Raw genomic sequence first — 15313 nt, 5'->3', positions numbered from 1 at the left:
AACTTCTTACAAGAATTTTGTTTCTATTGTTAAGAGTTTTCAATACAATTAACTTTGCTTTGCAAGCTGAAGCAACAGTCACAAAGCCTATTTGGTTTTAAGGAGCAGCACAGAATTGAATGGACAGTTCAGAGAACTCCAGAAAAAGGCTAGTGTATTCTGTTCCCTGTTTAAGCACATTTCTATTAGACTTAGCATGTAAGTCTTCCTTGTTGACATCAGCTGCTACAACATGGTCTGTAATAATTTACCCGACTTCAACAGCTGGTTCACCAACTGGACTCTCCCCTCTCTTCAGGAACTCTGTAACAGCACCATAACAACACCACAAGAAGCCAAGTTACCAGCCTTCCCCAAACCAAGATGCTGAACGAACACTTCAAAGACACAGTGGGCCAGACAGACTGCCTTATCAGTAAATAAATGCAGCATAAAAACCTATCTGATTTTTCATTAACTGTTTCATAACAACATAGTGCTGAAGGTTTCTTCTAGGACTTTGAATACCAAGCATCACTTCATAAGTTATCTGATCAATACCCACTGAAATTAAGGGGATTTTCCACTCATTTTTATTAGCAGCAGAGCCTATACGCATCTTGCATCTGGCGCTCTGGTCTTTAATCTCAGGCAGATAAAACCTGAACACTCATTTGACTACAAAGAGACCAATCCTCCCAAATTCACACTGATTTCCCCCCCCCCCCAGCTGCACCCACCTGCTGCCATGGAAGTGTCACTGCAACGTGTCAAAAGCACTGCAGGGGAGATCCCAAAGGGCACCAAACTCCCACTGACTTGCCATGGGAGGTGGAAGCCTAACCCTCCCTCCATATATTTGAAGACTATCCCTGCAATTTAATTAAAAATTATAAGAACCGTCATCTCATGGCTTCAAATCTTAGTGAAATGCAGCAACAGAAGATTCTTAACTCTGAACAGCTGTACTAAAGATAGATACTAAATAGAACACAAGCATTTGTTTTTGAGATTTAGCAACATACTTACAACTTAAAAAACCCAAACCATCCCTGTGCTTGTAAGGTGCTTCATTTCCTACATATTCCTGAAGCCTTGGCTATACAAAAGATTTCACAATACAAGCAAGGCTAAAGTTTATTTTTAAAAGCATTAATGATAGTGTTATGCATCCTATATTAACAACTAAGCCATCCACACTTAAGAACCGGTTACTAAGCTTCCTAGCCATTACAGCAAAATACAGTATTTTTTTTTTTTAAGATGTAAGACTCACATAAGTGAAAAACACGTAGGAACTGCTGACAAAGTTCGCTGGAGTTAGACCCTGGTGAGCCATCAAGAGTGATTTTACAGGAACCAGCATTCAGTTATGAAACCGCCACTTGCAATACTGCTGATATCCGTGACAGTGAACGACTGCTGGCTGATCTCAAGTGCCAACAGGAGCTTAGGAAAAAATAGAGCATCTGATTATAGATGAAGAGTTATCCATGGAAAGTTTTGAAGCAATGAAACAAAATTCATCCTATTAGGAAATTGCCTGGCAGACAACTAAAACCAAATGCTATACAGCACATTTTCTGCTTTCTCCTTGACAGTGCGAGGGAAGTGATGCACTGACAGAAGAGAAGCAGGAAAGGATGTGACCACAAAAGTATTATTAACCTTTTCATTTTCTTTAGGTGGTGCTTTTTCTACCACCCTGTAGGCCATTAGCATGGCATAAACTAAGGGGCACAGATGTTATTTGGCTGGGAATGAAAGCAAGTGAAAGAATTCAGACAGCAAGGTACCTCCCCTTTCACAAAATACATGGTGATTGTCCTAGTTCCAGGGTTTTATTGCTATCCCCCAAATTACTGTATGACTTTAGTATTTCTTTTTTTGAGTTCTACCCTTTCAACATTCAGAAGGGAGTTCAACTTTCATCAGTCATGCTACAGCAAGAAGTGGTTTTTTCATATAGTTTTCCACAGAATCAAGGCAGTTTCTAGTCTTTTTAAAAATTTTTTTTAATTGTAAAATACATTAACTTCTCTGAAATTCAAGAATTCTCAGCTTTCGTGCTAACAGTAAGGTTAAGAGAGAGCAATACACACCGTTCCTTTTGTCTGTGCCGTAGTGTAACAGTAAAACATTTTAAAATTTTATTGCATGTTAAAGCCGGAAGCTCAGAAACACCCATTTGTCATCTTGTCTCGATGAGTAAAATATTAATCTATTTTGGTCCTTTATCCTGATAGCATAAATGCTTGATGCTGAGAAGCAACACAGTCCTATAGAAAAAGCAATATCCTGAGATACAAGAGACCTACGTTTTCTTCCTTACTCAGCCACACACCTATTGTGTGGCTTTAGGCAAAAAGGTATCATCTCTTTACTTCCAATTTTCTTTCACCGTCTTTATTTACTGGCTTATATTTTCCAGGCTCAACCTCAGCTGGGGATACTAGCTGCTTGTGCAAAGCAGGGTACTTCACGATCTTGCTCTTTGGTCCTCGGGTGTCTGCATGTGAGGTCCTCTTCCACCTCCTCTCTTTGTGTTTGAAGATGTTTAGAAAGCACACTTGACCTATATTCACTTTTTTCAATTCACAGACCACTAAACTTTGGCTGCATTACGTCAGCTGAATTTACTGTAGCTTCTCAACACCAGAGTAATAAATGTCTTGGTGAGAAAAGGAGACAATTTCCCTTTATTTGCTTCTTCCTCTTTGGCAAATCATTCTCTTTACTTATACAGGCCTTTGGACTAGAGGAGGAACAAGAGAATATAGCCTCCATTCTGCAAGTATTCAAATCCAAGCAAACACCACCGCTTGCTTAAATACAGCATTTAATTTAGACACAGATTATTCAGCGCTAGAGAAGCTGCAATTCAAAGGTGAACAACAAAAGTTCTGCTAAACATTACAGAAATAGAATGCCTACTTTATCTCTTTTTTTCTGCACCTTTATTTCTGAATTATGCTGTAGATGCCGTAAGTACCAGGAAAGGTACGCTTCTTAGCAATCAATTTTAAACTAAAACAAGGGAAAAAACCCCAAACTGTTGTCAAAGTGACTTGGAAATACAAGTTGCTACCACATTGCTCCCATTTTCCATCTACCTCGGTGACAGAGCATATTAGTAACCAAATTGCCAGCAAAGTCCATCAGGAACAGAAATTCTACAACAGCAGAACACAGGAGGTGCGCTTGGTTTTGTATTGCCTTCACTCATTTCTCAAGATCAATGTTCTTAAGACTTCTTTGTATACCTCAAGGCTTAAATACATCCCTCTTGACGAACAGCAAGTGATATTAGCACACAGGAAGCAATACAAGTACATCAGACTTAACTAAATTCTTACCGTACTTGTTAGGCTTAAACAAAACCCAAGCTTTGTAAAGAACCATCCACAAAAATCAAATGTGTCCTTCCCACTCTTCTTTAATAGCTAGGAAAGGAAAGTCATAGGCCTAACAGTGAGTGCTTGCTCACTCTTTTAGCATGGGTGAACCAGAAGCCACCATATCTTTGGCCTCATCAAGTATTACGTGCCAGAGCACATAATTTATTTAGGAGAATGGGAACATCATAAGTGGTACCAGGTTATGCTTTCCTTCTCCTGCACTGGCTTAAGTCCGTCTAGTTCACTTTGTCTTCTGACACGTTTTTCAACATTTTCAAATTTCAATTTTAATTAAATTGTCTCTAGTGGTTCAAGAGAAGTACGTTCTTAATTCAATTCAGCCTAATTCTGCAGCCATTCAGTGGTGAGAATGGTTAATGAAATCAGCGGTACTGCCAAACACAAAGTTCACAAGGAACTGTATTTCCCCAACAGGTCGTATAGGTCTGCTATTGTCTACCCCATCTGTATTGTTATCTATTCCTCAAACTTACCTTATACTTTACTCAAACATGAAGATTCATATCAGACTCTGCCCAATTTTCAGGTAGATGAAAGGAATGTTAGCAGTAACCACAATGAACCGCACATGAATTTTTACAACTCTTAAGTTTCCGTGGCCCTCAAAGTTATTCAGAAGCTTCTCTTAAAAACACAAGTCCCTTTCCATTTCATATAAGGCAAAAATCAGGCACTTAACATGTTTCTTATATTTTCAGTAGATTATGCAAATCAATGTTGCCAAAAACCAAAGAGAAGCTACGTTTTCGGCAAGTCAGAGATAAGAGATTCCAGGAGCAAAGAGGCATAACTTGGAAATGCTGAATAAGAATGTTGGCTGATCATTTCTGCCAACAGGAGCAGCATTAAAATAACAAAATAATTGTTTTATTCTGCTATTAGGTTTCAGAGTTAAGCATCCAAGGCATTAAGAAAGTAAGCCCAAGAGTATTTGAAATGTTAGTTCAAGATTTCATTTTCTCTGGAAGTCAAGACAACATTTATGTAACGCTTATTATCAACTGTGCTGAATAATGGGACAATTAGATAACCTCCTATGAAAAGGCCATGCTCAACTTTTGCCTAGTCTTTCTGGACAGATGTGGGCAGGGAGGGAAGGTGCACACTTGCATTCCTTGAGGATTCAGTCTGCTTCACTTCAGAATTTCATTGCTCAGCCCGTATCGACAGCGGGAGGGTGGCCTGTTTGGGAGGAACCTGCCAGCTCTGACATGGCAGAGTTCCAAGTCGCAGGTTTGGACGTGTGAGAGCTTAGGCTAGACGGCACTCCACAGGTAAGGGGAGGAGCACGCACAGTAACCCATGTCAGAACCGGTGGGATAAACACGTGGTTCAGAGTCACAGAAAGGTGAAATTCTGCATAGCTGCACTCTCAGCAGCCCTCCTTGCCCTGCCCACTGAACAGGGAGAGGGAAAACCCTTTATAACCTCTGTAACCCAGTGGTGAAAGAAGGGCTTTAAAAGGAAAGATGGGTTTCACTGGCTTGACATAAACCTCAAGAGATGTAAAAACTAAAAAATGCTGGACTGGAGTGGGCAGGACCAGAGGGAATTAGAACAAATGCTTAGTATTAATGAAGGACACTCAGTAACTTTTCTTCTCTTACAGACTGGTACTCCCTTAAGGGGCTTCAATGAAGTCAGAACAATAACAACAATTAATACTAAGATACCACACAGTGTGCCCACAGGAGCGCTTGAGCTTAATATTTTTATAGGACATTCACTAAAAGACTTTACAAGCTTGCAACGAAGTTACTGGGAGGAGAAAAGTTCTGTGCCTTTGTGGCTGCAGGAACCTTCAGACCTCCCAGAAGTGTCACAGTGTCAACAGCACTATCTAATAACAAGGTTCTTCTGAGATTTAAAGCGTGACAGCATCTTGCTCCATCAACATACTTTACTGCTTCTATCCTTCCAAAGTTCAAATACGGTACAGTCCACAGCCTTAAGGAATCTCTCTACATCATGAGTTTAATTACGAGAGAAAAGTCCCGCAACACATTTGATATGATTTACCATCACCTATTTCAACACCTTTAAAACATTCAGCAATGCAGGGGAAAAGATTGTTTTAGTGATTTTCTTCACAGTAAAGGAGGAGACCTTGATCCATTATGTTCAAATTGAACCTGAACAATAAATCAAGAAAACTGATCTCAACTTTAAAGATTTGTATTACAGGACTGACCCAAGACAGTAAGCCGGAGCCAGCAGAGTAGAAACGAGATGTTTTAAGTACTACAAGAGGTGAAGCAGACAAAACATAAGGAGTTGAACAGGAATTGTGTCAGTTGTGAAGACCCTACCATTTCAGGTAAGAATATGGCTTATGAGTACTATTCTTACATTTGGCTGCTGCTTCCTTTTCTTCCCTTCCTCCTCCAAACTCAGCATCTTCATCTAATGTAAAAAGTCAGTCTTGCTTGCTATCTTGGATAGATTTACTTTTTCTGTGATATCACCTAGGCAAATGGTGCTGTAGCTCCTTCCAGTTGTGGAATGCCATGGCTAACTAGGGGAATCAGTACTGATAGATGTTTCCAGGACACCAACAGTGCTGTGATTTTCTTACCATTTTAAGTCTGTAAACAGCACAAATGTGTTGCTACTTCAGGAGCAGCATTTGGACACGTCAAGGTATAAATAATGGAGAACAAAGCTATTAAATTATGAGAAAGTGGTTCTAAAAAAACCTTTCTTCTTTGTACTAGTACATGTGAGGCTTGAGCTGAAGTGCCCGCTGTGCCACATCAAAAGGGAGACACTACACCTCACTCTACAAGGTGACTGCCCCGTCAAGCTACCAGACATTCGTTTTCTGGAGTTGATTCCAGCATAGAACTAAAGAACCAACTGTTTTTGTCAACCACGCCACCCTGCTGTGAAGTGTTGCAGTTCTGAAGACTCAACCTTTTCCAGCAAAACACTGTCAAGAACTTCTGGGCTGGCTGAGACAAATAATTATTTTAGATTTCTAAGAGCTGGTTAAGCTTCTCTGAAGCAACCACACTGCCTTAATTTCAGCTGCTATTCCAAAAAACATTTACCTCTGGTTGGCAATTTCTGTGCTGTTTACACACACAAACTGAAAACAGGCTTTCAGAATTCCTGGTTTTTTATTAGTATATGACAAGTTAAGAAGGAATGGCACCAACTTGATCTGCCTGGTATCCGAGTAGATCACTCAGTACAACACAGGTTGCCAACTGATTTATATCCATAGTACCCATCATATAGCCAATGCAGACACATACATCGTTAAACAAAACAACCAGGACAAGTAACAGCTCACATTACAATCTCGTGGGTTTTATCAACCTGTGACTTATTAAAGTCCTGTGGCTATATCCAGATAAACATGCTTGATAGAATTACCTCTTCCTGCCTTCTAGAGGACACAACCTACCTTCTTCCTGGAGTTCAGTATTCCAAACTCACTGGTGATTTCATTAGTTTACAGCCTAAAGCATCATGATTTGATAGCTGTATTATGGCATTACAACTTTTGCTGTGTGATTTACCCAGCTTCTATAGTCAAGCCACAGTTTTGACCTTTCTGTCTTTCATATTTTACAGCCTCCTACCTGTAGTACCTAACCTAGAAAAGCGTAAAGCACAGTTACACCTATGTTATGATACAATTACACTATAGACACAACCCTGCTGTAATTCTAAGGTCATGGCTGAAGCTGTGCAGTGAGGCAGAGAAAAAAATTCCATTGCTATTGTTGATCTTTTACTTGCACTCTTGCATAGACATGAATGACTTAGAAAGTCTGTGAGGCTTGCTGGAGTAAATAACTAAAAGCATATTTACTCCTAGGCATGAAGAAACCCAATATGCAGCAAGAGCCTGGTAAGAAGTATGTATTGCATTCATCAGGTTACATGACAAATTTCCAGTAGCACCAGAAACCAAAGACAAAATCCTGAAGTCCCTCTGTATTTGCCCCCATACATGAACTTCAAGTCTACTACATGACTCATCATGGATTGTGATCCTTTGTCTAGACTCTTTCACTGCAATCACTCCAAGCTACCAGCAGCAGAACTGCAAATACTGTCAAATTAAGGTAATTTTGGTTTTACTAAACAAAAAATGGAACTTGTTTCTGAATTAGCATAAGGCTACATCATGCAGTCTTTGAGCAACCCCCATTAATTTTGGTGACAACTTGAGCAGTTTGCTCTTAGCAAGAGCATGTACTATTTTACCTTTCAATTTAAAGCATTTTTCTTTCTTACCTTAACTGAAGAATGAGAGTGCTCAATATTTTACAGATACTAAGGATACTGAGCATGTGCAGTTGAGTAGCTGTTAAAAAAACCCCAACCAATAAAACACCCAACCACACACAAAGTCATACACTCCTCCACACCCCTCAACACTCATTGTCTTTTTTTAGCTTTTGCCAATTTGGTTTCTGATCTATTCTCCTTTCCTATGTTCTTTACTTAGTATTCAGTTTTCCAGACAAGACACTTTCTCATTCTCAATGTAAAAAGAGGTGGAAGGGATGGGGAGGAAAGAGAGGGAAGAACAAAATCACAATAAGAAAAATCAAATCAAGATCCCATCTGAGTTCTTCTGTAGATCAAAAAGGACACACCTAGTCCATCACCACATTACTGAACATCAGCTTCAAGTAAAGCCAAAAAGCGAAGCTAATAGGTCTTCGAGTCATCTGTGTAATGAAGAATTGTAATTTAAGATTACAGTACACAACTGATGGTTTTGTAAATGCAAAGGATAGAGAAATTTATCATCCCACCCATTTCTACCAGAAAAAGACTTAATACCTGAAAATATTTAGATTTTGCACAAAATCATGGAATGAATCGATGTGTGTCCAATTTGAGACAAAGTATCCTTGCAGGAACCTTGCAATTCTGATTTCAAGCTCCGAGTTTATTTTGCAAATAGCAGAAACATGCAGCCTCATTCACTAATGGACATTTTCTGAAAAAATATGCAAATCAGCCCAAAAACTAGAGAAAAGAAAAGAAGGGTCTTATCATTAGATATTATGCCATAAAAACAACAACAGGAAAAAAAAAGAATAAAAAAAATAAACGCCCAAGCTTTAAATGCAAGGCTGTGGGTGGATCTCAAGGGACCTGTTAAGCCCTGACACACCTGTACACCTCCATGCTATAACACACAAACACCTCCCATCTTTGTAACCTGACGTGGACAGTCCACGTTCTGCTGCTTACAGCTACCTTTGGATTAACAGGCTTCTTTAGTAGCTCTGTCTCCCTTACAGCTCCATAGCTTTCTTCTGTACTTATCCCTTGATCTTAATCTCTAATATTATCTAAGTATCTAACATACACAAGAAATACATCTGTGATATTGCTACCTGCTGAGAGAAAATGGAAAAATGTATTGCAAAATCTTTATCTCAGTAGATACAAAAGAGTTTCTTTATCCCTTCTCCCCATCCCAAATCTGTACCCAACAAAATTATTTATGGGCTCTTCTGTTACTACTTTTATTCAAGACAAGGGGTTTTGCTAGGGGAATTTGCTTTTCTCGTTCAGAAAAAGGGGGAATGGGTAGTTGTCATGTCTCTTGCACTGAAGAAACAAAAATTAAAACAGAACTTTATAATCACTACTTGCACCATTTCACAATGGCAGCTAAATTAAGGCATTGCTTTTACTTTTTTATACTTCTAAACAGAGCAGGTATGAAGCTCGATAGCCTATTTTATTTACCTTTCTTTTGTCTTCATCTGCTGGATCAAATCTGAAAATAGTCCGATTCTGTAAAGAAAGAGAAGAGTCTGGATTTGTTACATGAACATCAGCTGCTAAGTATGTAACACCTGCAAAACTATTATAAAATTTTAGGAGTCTGGTTAAAACCAGCTTCAGAAAATGAGGCCATAACCATGCCAACTCATGTCCTTTTCCCGTTCTACCCAACAGCAAGAGCTTTAATAAGTAGGTCCAACCAACAATTCTACAGTTATTACTGGTGCAGAGCAAGGCATTATCTGCGGGCTGTGTTTCTGATGCAATGTAACAACCTCACACACGGCACTTCACAGGGTGAAAAATGTTAGCTATAGCCTTGTGTTTTACAAATACCTTATTACTCAGACTCTTCCCCAAGCATTTCTTGTTTACCAGCTTCTGACTGCACTTTAAAGCATCCCAAACCAGAACAACCATGGTATAACCTTGCCCAGAAAACAAGTAGTACAAATCAAATAAGCCTTACTACAAAAACTACCTGTTTCCATATCGTGGCAATTTCCAAAACACATTACCAAGGTATTTGTTTCTCTGGTACAGTTAAATACAAGATAGACATGGTCTAACAAGGAATACTTATTTCCTGTTAAGCACTTCAAATAGTAATTGACTCTAGTTCTACATTAGTATCCTGAAGTATGTTATTAGTGAAATATTACTCATACGACATGAAGTTCATTCTGCCAGTCAAAGAAAACAGCAGTAATAGCACAGTTGTTTTAATGACATTTTAAAACTTCCAAGCTAAATGATTAAGCATGATTGAACAGTTTCTAAAAAAAAATTAAAACCTCAATTTCTGTTATTTCTAATACACAACTTGCTACATCATGCAAGTGACTGAAAAACAAAAGTGACCCTCCATAACACACTAGTGGGCCTCTCACCTTTCATGACACAGGCTCACAATTCACAGAAAAGCCTTGGACATCTACTCTACCATAAAGGGTTACCAATATCAGTTAGATCCTTGAGGATGGTAGGAAAATAATTCCCTGCCCTTCTCTTACAGGGCTCCCTGTAACACCACTGAACACACAAGTTCAGCAGAATGCCAGCCAAAAGCAAGTGAACATTAAATGATGAGCAATTAACCAAGAGAAGGCAATCTTTGCATTTGCACATGAACATTTTTGGAAATTTACAAAAGAAATCTAGCGACAGCATAAGTAGTCTAAGCCCTGGAGGAGCAGAGATTTGGAACAATCATTGCAAACAGGACAGCACAGAGAAGCAAGAACAGACCTCTTACTTTCTCACATTATAGTTATTCTATAGCCACCTGCACCTTAAAACTACACTTAGTCCATCCTTTCTCTTCAATTAAAGCATATTTAATTTGTTATTTGGAAAATAACCTAAGGAAACCTAAACCCCAGAAGAGGCATGGGTAAAGACTGGGAACCTGGAGCACTTTTCCCAGTCTTTGCTGGCCCGCAGGCAATATATCCGAGTTAGTAATGCATTGCACAGGAAAAGTGATGTAGGAAACATTCAGGCAAACTTCTTAACAAGAAACACACTAAGAGAAATGTCATATTGAGATTCCCATCCCACTTCAAAAGTGGTATTTAGCTACACATGTAACTCCAAGGGTTCATATGAAGACTTGAAATGCCAGAATCGAAACCACACCAGCCATCACTCTATCCTTGACAATTCAACTTAAGCCTAAATAATTCATCTGCGGAAGCTGCTGAGAAGGCATAAAATCCAGTAGAGCAAAATTAAGAAATTATGTTTGTGTGCGCTTTTTGACCGAACACATTTAACAAAGGGTCACTTTCAAGAGTAAAGACAGGAGATAAAAGGCTTCCTCAGTCAGAATCTTTCTTCTGTACCTTAGAGGTCAGCAAGTTAAAACAGTTAGATGTGTCTAATGAACTCTAGATCTACCAATCCTTCAGAGAAAGCACCCTGCACCTGCATCAATCTCTACATTTGAATTGCAGCTGCACAACTGCATCTTACGTCGAGACTGTTGCTCAAGCTGCTTCTAGAAGCTCAAGTTTGAGTGAAGATATCAGTTACTGCCATTGTTAGACTTAAAACACATTGCACGCAAGAGAGCAAACTTCAAGCCATCTCTTGGAGGCTGAAGAATAACCATACACCAATCCACATTCATATGGCTTTTCCCCTAATCACGGGGCTAGGAATCTTTAACTAAAAACCTGAATGTTTGTTCCTGTAACAGATTGCTAAATTTCAGCAGATAGTTACGTCAACACAACTGCACTTAAATTACATCCAAGGCCAAACTCTGAGCCAGTAGCAGCTTTAGAGACGTGTACCAGTCACAGAAGCGTCTACGCAAAGGACAGACACCTGATGGGTTGAGACATGATCTTTAGAAATGGACTATACTGTTCTACTAAAATCTAGGTGTCAAAATGTCCCTATCAGAGCAGGAGAAAACAAAAATAGGTAAAATTCCACCCAACACCCAGCTTCACTCCATTTTCTACTTCCCAACATTACCAGGAAATCCCTTCACTTCTTGACTTAGCGTACACAAATCACGCTGTAATGGCGGCAGACACCAGGTACTCTTTAATGCCTGTCAGCATTAAAAGCCCAACCTGTTGTAACCCTGCTTTTAGCCATCTCCCCTTTCCCCTTTGCTTGGCCAGAAACGCGGAACCAGCAAGTAAGGTTTGGCCCATTTTACACCGTTTTACGCAGGTCCCCTCCCACCGCAGAGGACACGGTCACCGCCGAAGCGGCCCGAAGGCCGCTCTCCCTCAGGCCGGCTAGACCCGGCGATGAGGGCCTGCCTCGGGCAGGTGAGCAGGTACCCGACGATGGCATCCAGGAGGCTCCAGCGTTATCCTGTCTGGCTTCTTCCAAGAGGTCTAGGCAGGTCGAGAGAATTCTGAGGCAAACTTAAGGCTGTGGAAAAGCCTGGTCACCCACAACCCGCTACCCTACCCGGCTGGCGGGGTCAAGCAGAGGCAAGACAAGAGGCTTGGGGGGGGGTGGAGGAGGGGGCCTGGCAACGGGCTTGTTCTACCGGCGACACGGTTGGCTTTGTGCTCCCGGGAGAGTCTGCCTTCCCCTGGGCACTGCCCTCGCTCGCCACCCCGGTACCGCACGGCGAAGCGCCGAGGCCGTACCGGGCGCAGGCCGCTAGCTGGGGGAACGGCAGCGGTGACCGCTGGGGACCCACCGCAGAGCCCAGCCCAGGGCGGGGGGCAGCGGCAAGAACCCCGGCCAGCCCGGGACCCCCGCGGCCCGGTGCCGGCGGTGCTGCCGAGGGCGGGACGGGGCGGCGACACCGCCGGGGGGGGGGGGGGGGGGGGAAAGAGGGAAACAAGACGAGACGCCCGCCCTCCCCAACGGCCCGTTACCTCCTCGTTGTACCGCGCCAGGACCCGCTCCACGGCCTCGGGGCCACCGCCGCCGCGCCCCTCCACGGCCTCCAGCACCGCGCCCAGCTCCATGCCCGCCGCCCGCTCCGCTCCGCCGGCAGCAGCCGCCGCCCCGCCGCGCCCTGACCCCCTACCCCGCGTGACGCACCGCTCCCCCCCGCCTCGGAAACCGCCCTGACTGACAGGCAGCGGTCGCCCGCTAATTGGCTGGAGGGGGCGGTGGCGTGCACCTCTGAGCCTTCCTATTGGTCGCCAGCCCGCCGGCAGGAGATTGAGGCGAGAGGACTACGCGTCCCAGCATGCCAAGCGAAGAGGGGGGGAGGGGCGCGGAGGGAGCTGCGGGGCTTTGGTGCCGCGGGGCACGATGGGTGCTGTAGGCCGCGCCGGGAGGCCCAGAGCGAGGCCGGGCGAGAAGGGCGGCGGAGCGGGGTGGGCAGTGCCACCGGTTCGAGTCCCGGGAGAGCGCCCTCGGGTTGGTCGACGTACGCCGTGTCGGTTTGGCTTCGCCTGACGTCTGGCAGCAAAACAAAACCCTGTTTCTCAAGTCCAACCCGCCAGAGTCGGGGGAGTACACGAATATTCTCCACGTCCATTTGAAGTACCCCTGTACTGGGCACTGGTGAGGCCGCACCTCGAGTCCTGTGTTCAGTTTTGGGCCCCTCATGACAAGAAAGACACTGAGGTGCTGGAGCGTGTCCAGAGAAGGGCAACCGAGTTGGTGAGGGGCCTGGAGCACAAGTCCTGTGAGGAGCGGCTGAGGGAACTGGGGCTGTTTAGTCTGGAGAAAAGGAGGCTGAGGGGAGACCTGATCGCTCTCTACAACTGCCTGAAAGGAGGCTGTAGTGAGGTGGGTGTCGGTCTCTTCGCCCAAGTAACAAGCGACAGGACAAGAGGAAACGGCCTCCAGTTGTGCCAGTGGAGGTTGAGATCGGATATTAGGAAAAATTTCTTCACCGAAAGGGTTGTCAAGCTCTGGAACAGGCTGCCCAGCGACGTGGTTGAGTCACCATCCCTGGAGGTATCTAAAAGACGTGTAGATGTGGCGCTTAGGGACATGGTTTAGTGGTGGACTTTTGGCAGTGTTGGGTTTACGGTTGGACTCGATGATCCTAAAGGTCTTTTCCAACCTAAATGATGCTGAGTCTATGAAGAACCACCCCCCACGAGGCAGTGTGGCCACCTTCCCAAAACTGCCTGCGTATCCATTCACAGAGGGGTTGATGTATTTTTCGGAGGGTGTTGCTGTGGGTGTGAACAACCAGGGCAGTGCAGAGGCGAGATGCCGGTGCCATGGTGCCGCCGTGTTTTGTTTGGGAGGGGAGCGTGGGCTGCACCGGCGCGGCTGGGCGAGAGCCTGCGGCGACAGAGCAAAGGTGAGCTATGTCTCTGAAGTGTTCTGCAAGACCGTAGGTTTAAACTACGCTGAGAACACATGTAGTGTTTCCATACTCAGGGTGCCCTACAATCAAAATTCATTGTCCAGATAGCAGAAAACGATATATCGAAGTTAACAAAAAACCCCATGATAATAAAACTTCAGAGCAAGCTGTGGTCAGTCTCTCCTTGAAGTATTTATTGCTTCAGCAGCAAATCAGGAGGTACTCCGTGGTCACGAAGAGAAACCTTTCATCTCACAAACGATCGGCTCCATGGTGGAAAATACCACCGGGGCAGGGAACTTTCATCTGCAGATGGACGGTGGCTCCAAGGAACACTGAAGGTGCTAAGACGTGTCGGTGTATGCCTGCATATGTTCAAGATGCAGACCCAAACCAGGATCTGAATTTTCTGGTTAGGGGTTTCTAGCCACAATGGGTTGAACTGAGATACAAAACCGGAACAACACAGTCATTGGACAGCAAGGAGTAACAAAATCCAGCCTGAAGTGCGTAACCATTTCTTCTGAGTCAGGTCCATGTGTACACTAATGCAGCTTTTGAGAGTAAAAATAATCCTTTGTTTGTTGTGATTTATGATTCTAGCATAAAGCATAAGCCTGCTTAGATTTACTACACAGCACAGCAAAACACTCATTTTACTTGTATATTGCCAATTACTTTTTTTTAATTAAAAAACCCTAAAAAAATAAAGACTAGAAAACTGTTACTGCCCTTTAAAGGCACATTGTTATTCATCATCAGTGCGTTTTAGTTTCCACTTTAGGTAGCATATGAAGGATTAGGATTTCAATGAAAGAGGGGGACAGAATAAATTGCATCCTCTACCAAAGAACTGCCAGACCTTTTCAGATGGGTGCATACCACGAGCCCTTCCCATGTTAGTCAGCTTTATCTAAACCTTCCAAAGCAATGTCTGCCCCTGAATTTCATGGGTTTCAGGGTCAGTCACAACAGAATTGTGGGGCTGGGGAGGTCAGAGGCCATTTTTGTCAAAGGGTAGTGACCTTAGCAGCAAGAGGTAGCCTGACAAAAACAGGATTCATGCTAGTGAATGGAGTTCTCACTGCTCTTCCCCCGCTGAGTCTTTTTTCTACCTGGTAATGAAAAATCTTGAAGAATTGTAATAGATTTTTATATGCATATATACATACATGTTTGTGCGTGTATACCTCTATTTTAAAATATTAAACTTTATGTTAGTTATGCTATAATATATAATTTACAATATATTATATGATATATATATTACATCTATCTTTTGTTATATGTTTTAGCCCATGAAAAAGATCACACTTTTAATAAAATGTTTATTTGTTGTGAGCAGAAAGCATAAAGACAGAAAATGAGCAAGAACAAAAGAAAAAGAAGAAAAAAGAAA

General features: G+C 42.8%; 1 protein-coding gene across 3 annotated transcripts in view; it reads right to left on the bottom strand.

Moving 5' to 3' along the window:
• Positions 1 to 12637, bottom strand: part of RIC8B (RIC8 guanine nucleotide exchange factor B) — a 37026-nt gene extending 24389 nt beyond the window's left edge. For 2 of the 3 annotated variants that reach the window (XM_049822341.1, XM_049822342.1), the window contains exons 1-2: positions 12515 to 12637; positions 9123 to 9170 (exon numbers count right to left, since the gene is read on the bottom strand). In XM_049822341.1, the coding sequence (XP_049678298.1) occupies positions 9123 to 9170; positions 12515 to 12607 (141 nt within the window). In that variant the 5' untranslated portion in view covers positions 12608 to 12637. Of the gene's footprint in view, positions 1 to 8201; positions 8305 to 9122; positions 9171 to 12514 lie in introns of those variants that run through there. The other variant, XM_049822343.1, reaches the window with a different exon arrangement.
• Positions 12638 to 15313: the final 2676 nt, after the last annotated feature.

Source organism: Accipiter gentilis, chromosome 18 (assembly GCF_929443795.1).
Source record: "Accipiter gentilis chromosome 18, bAccGen1.1, whole genome shotgun sequence".
NCBI classification, from domain to species: Eukaryota; Metazoa; Chordata; class Aves; order Accipitriformes; family Accipitridae; genus Astur; species Astur gentilis.
Note: the sequence above shows the minus strand (reverse complement) of the source record. Positions and strands in the feature narration are given on the sequence as shown.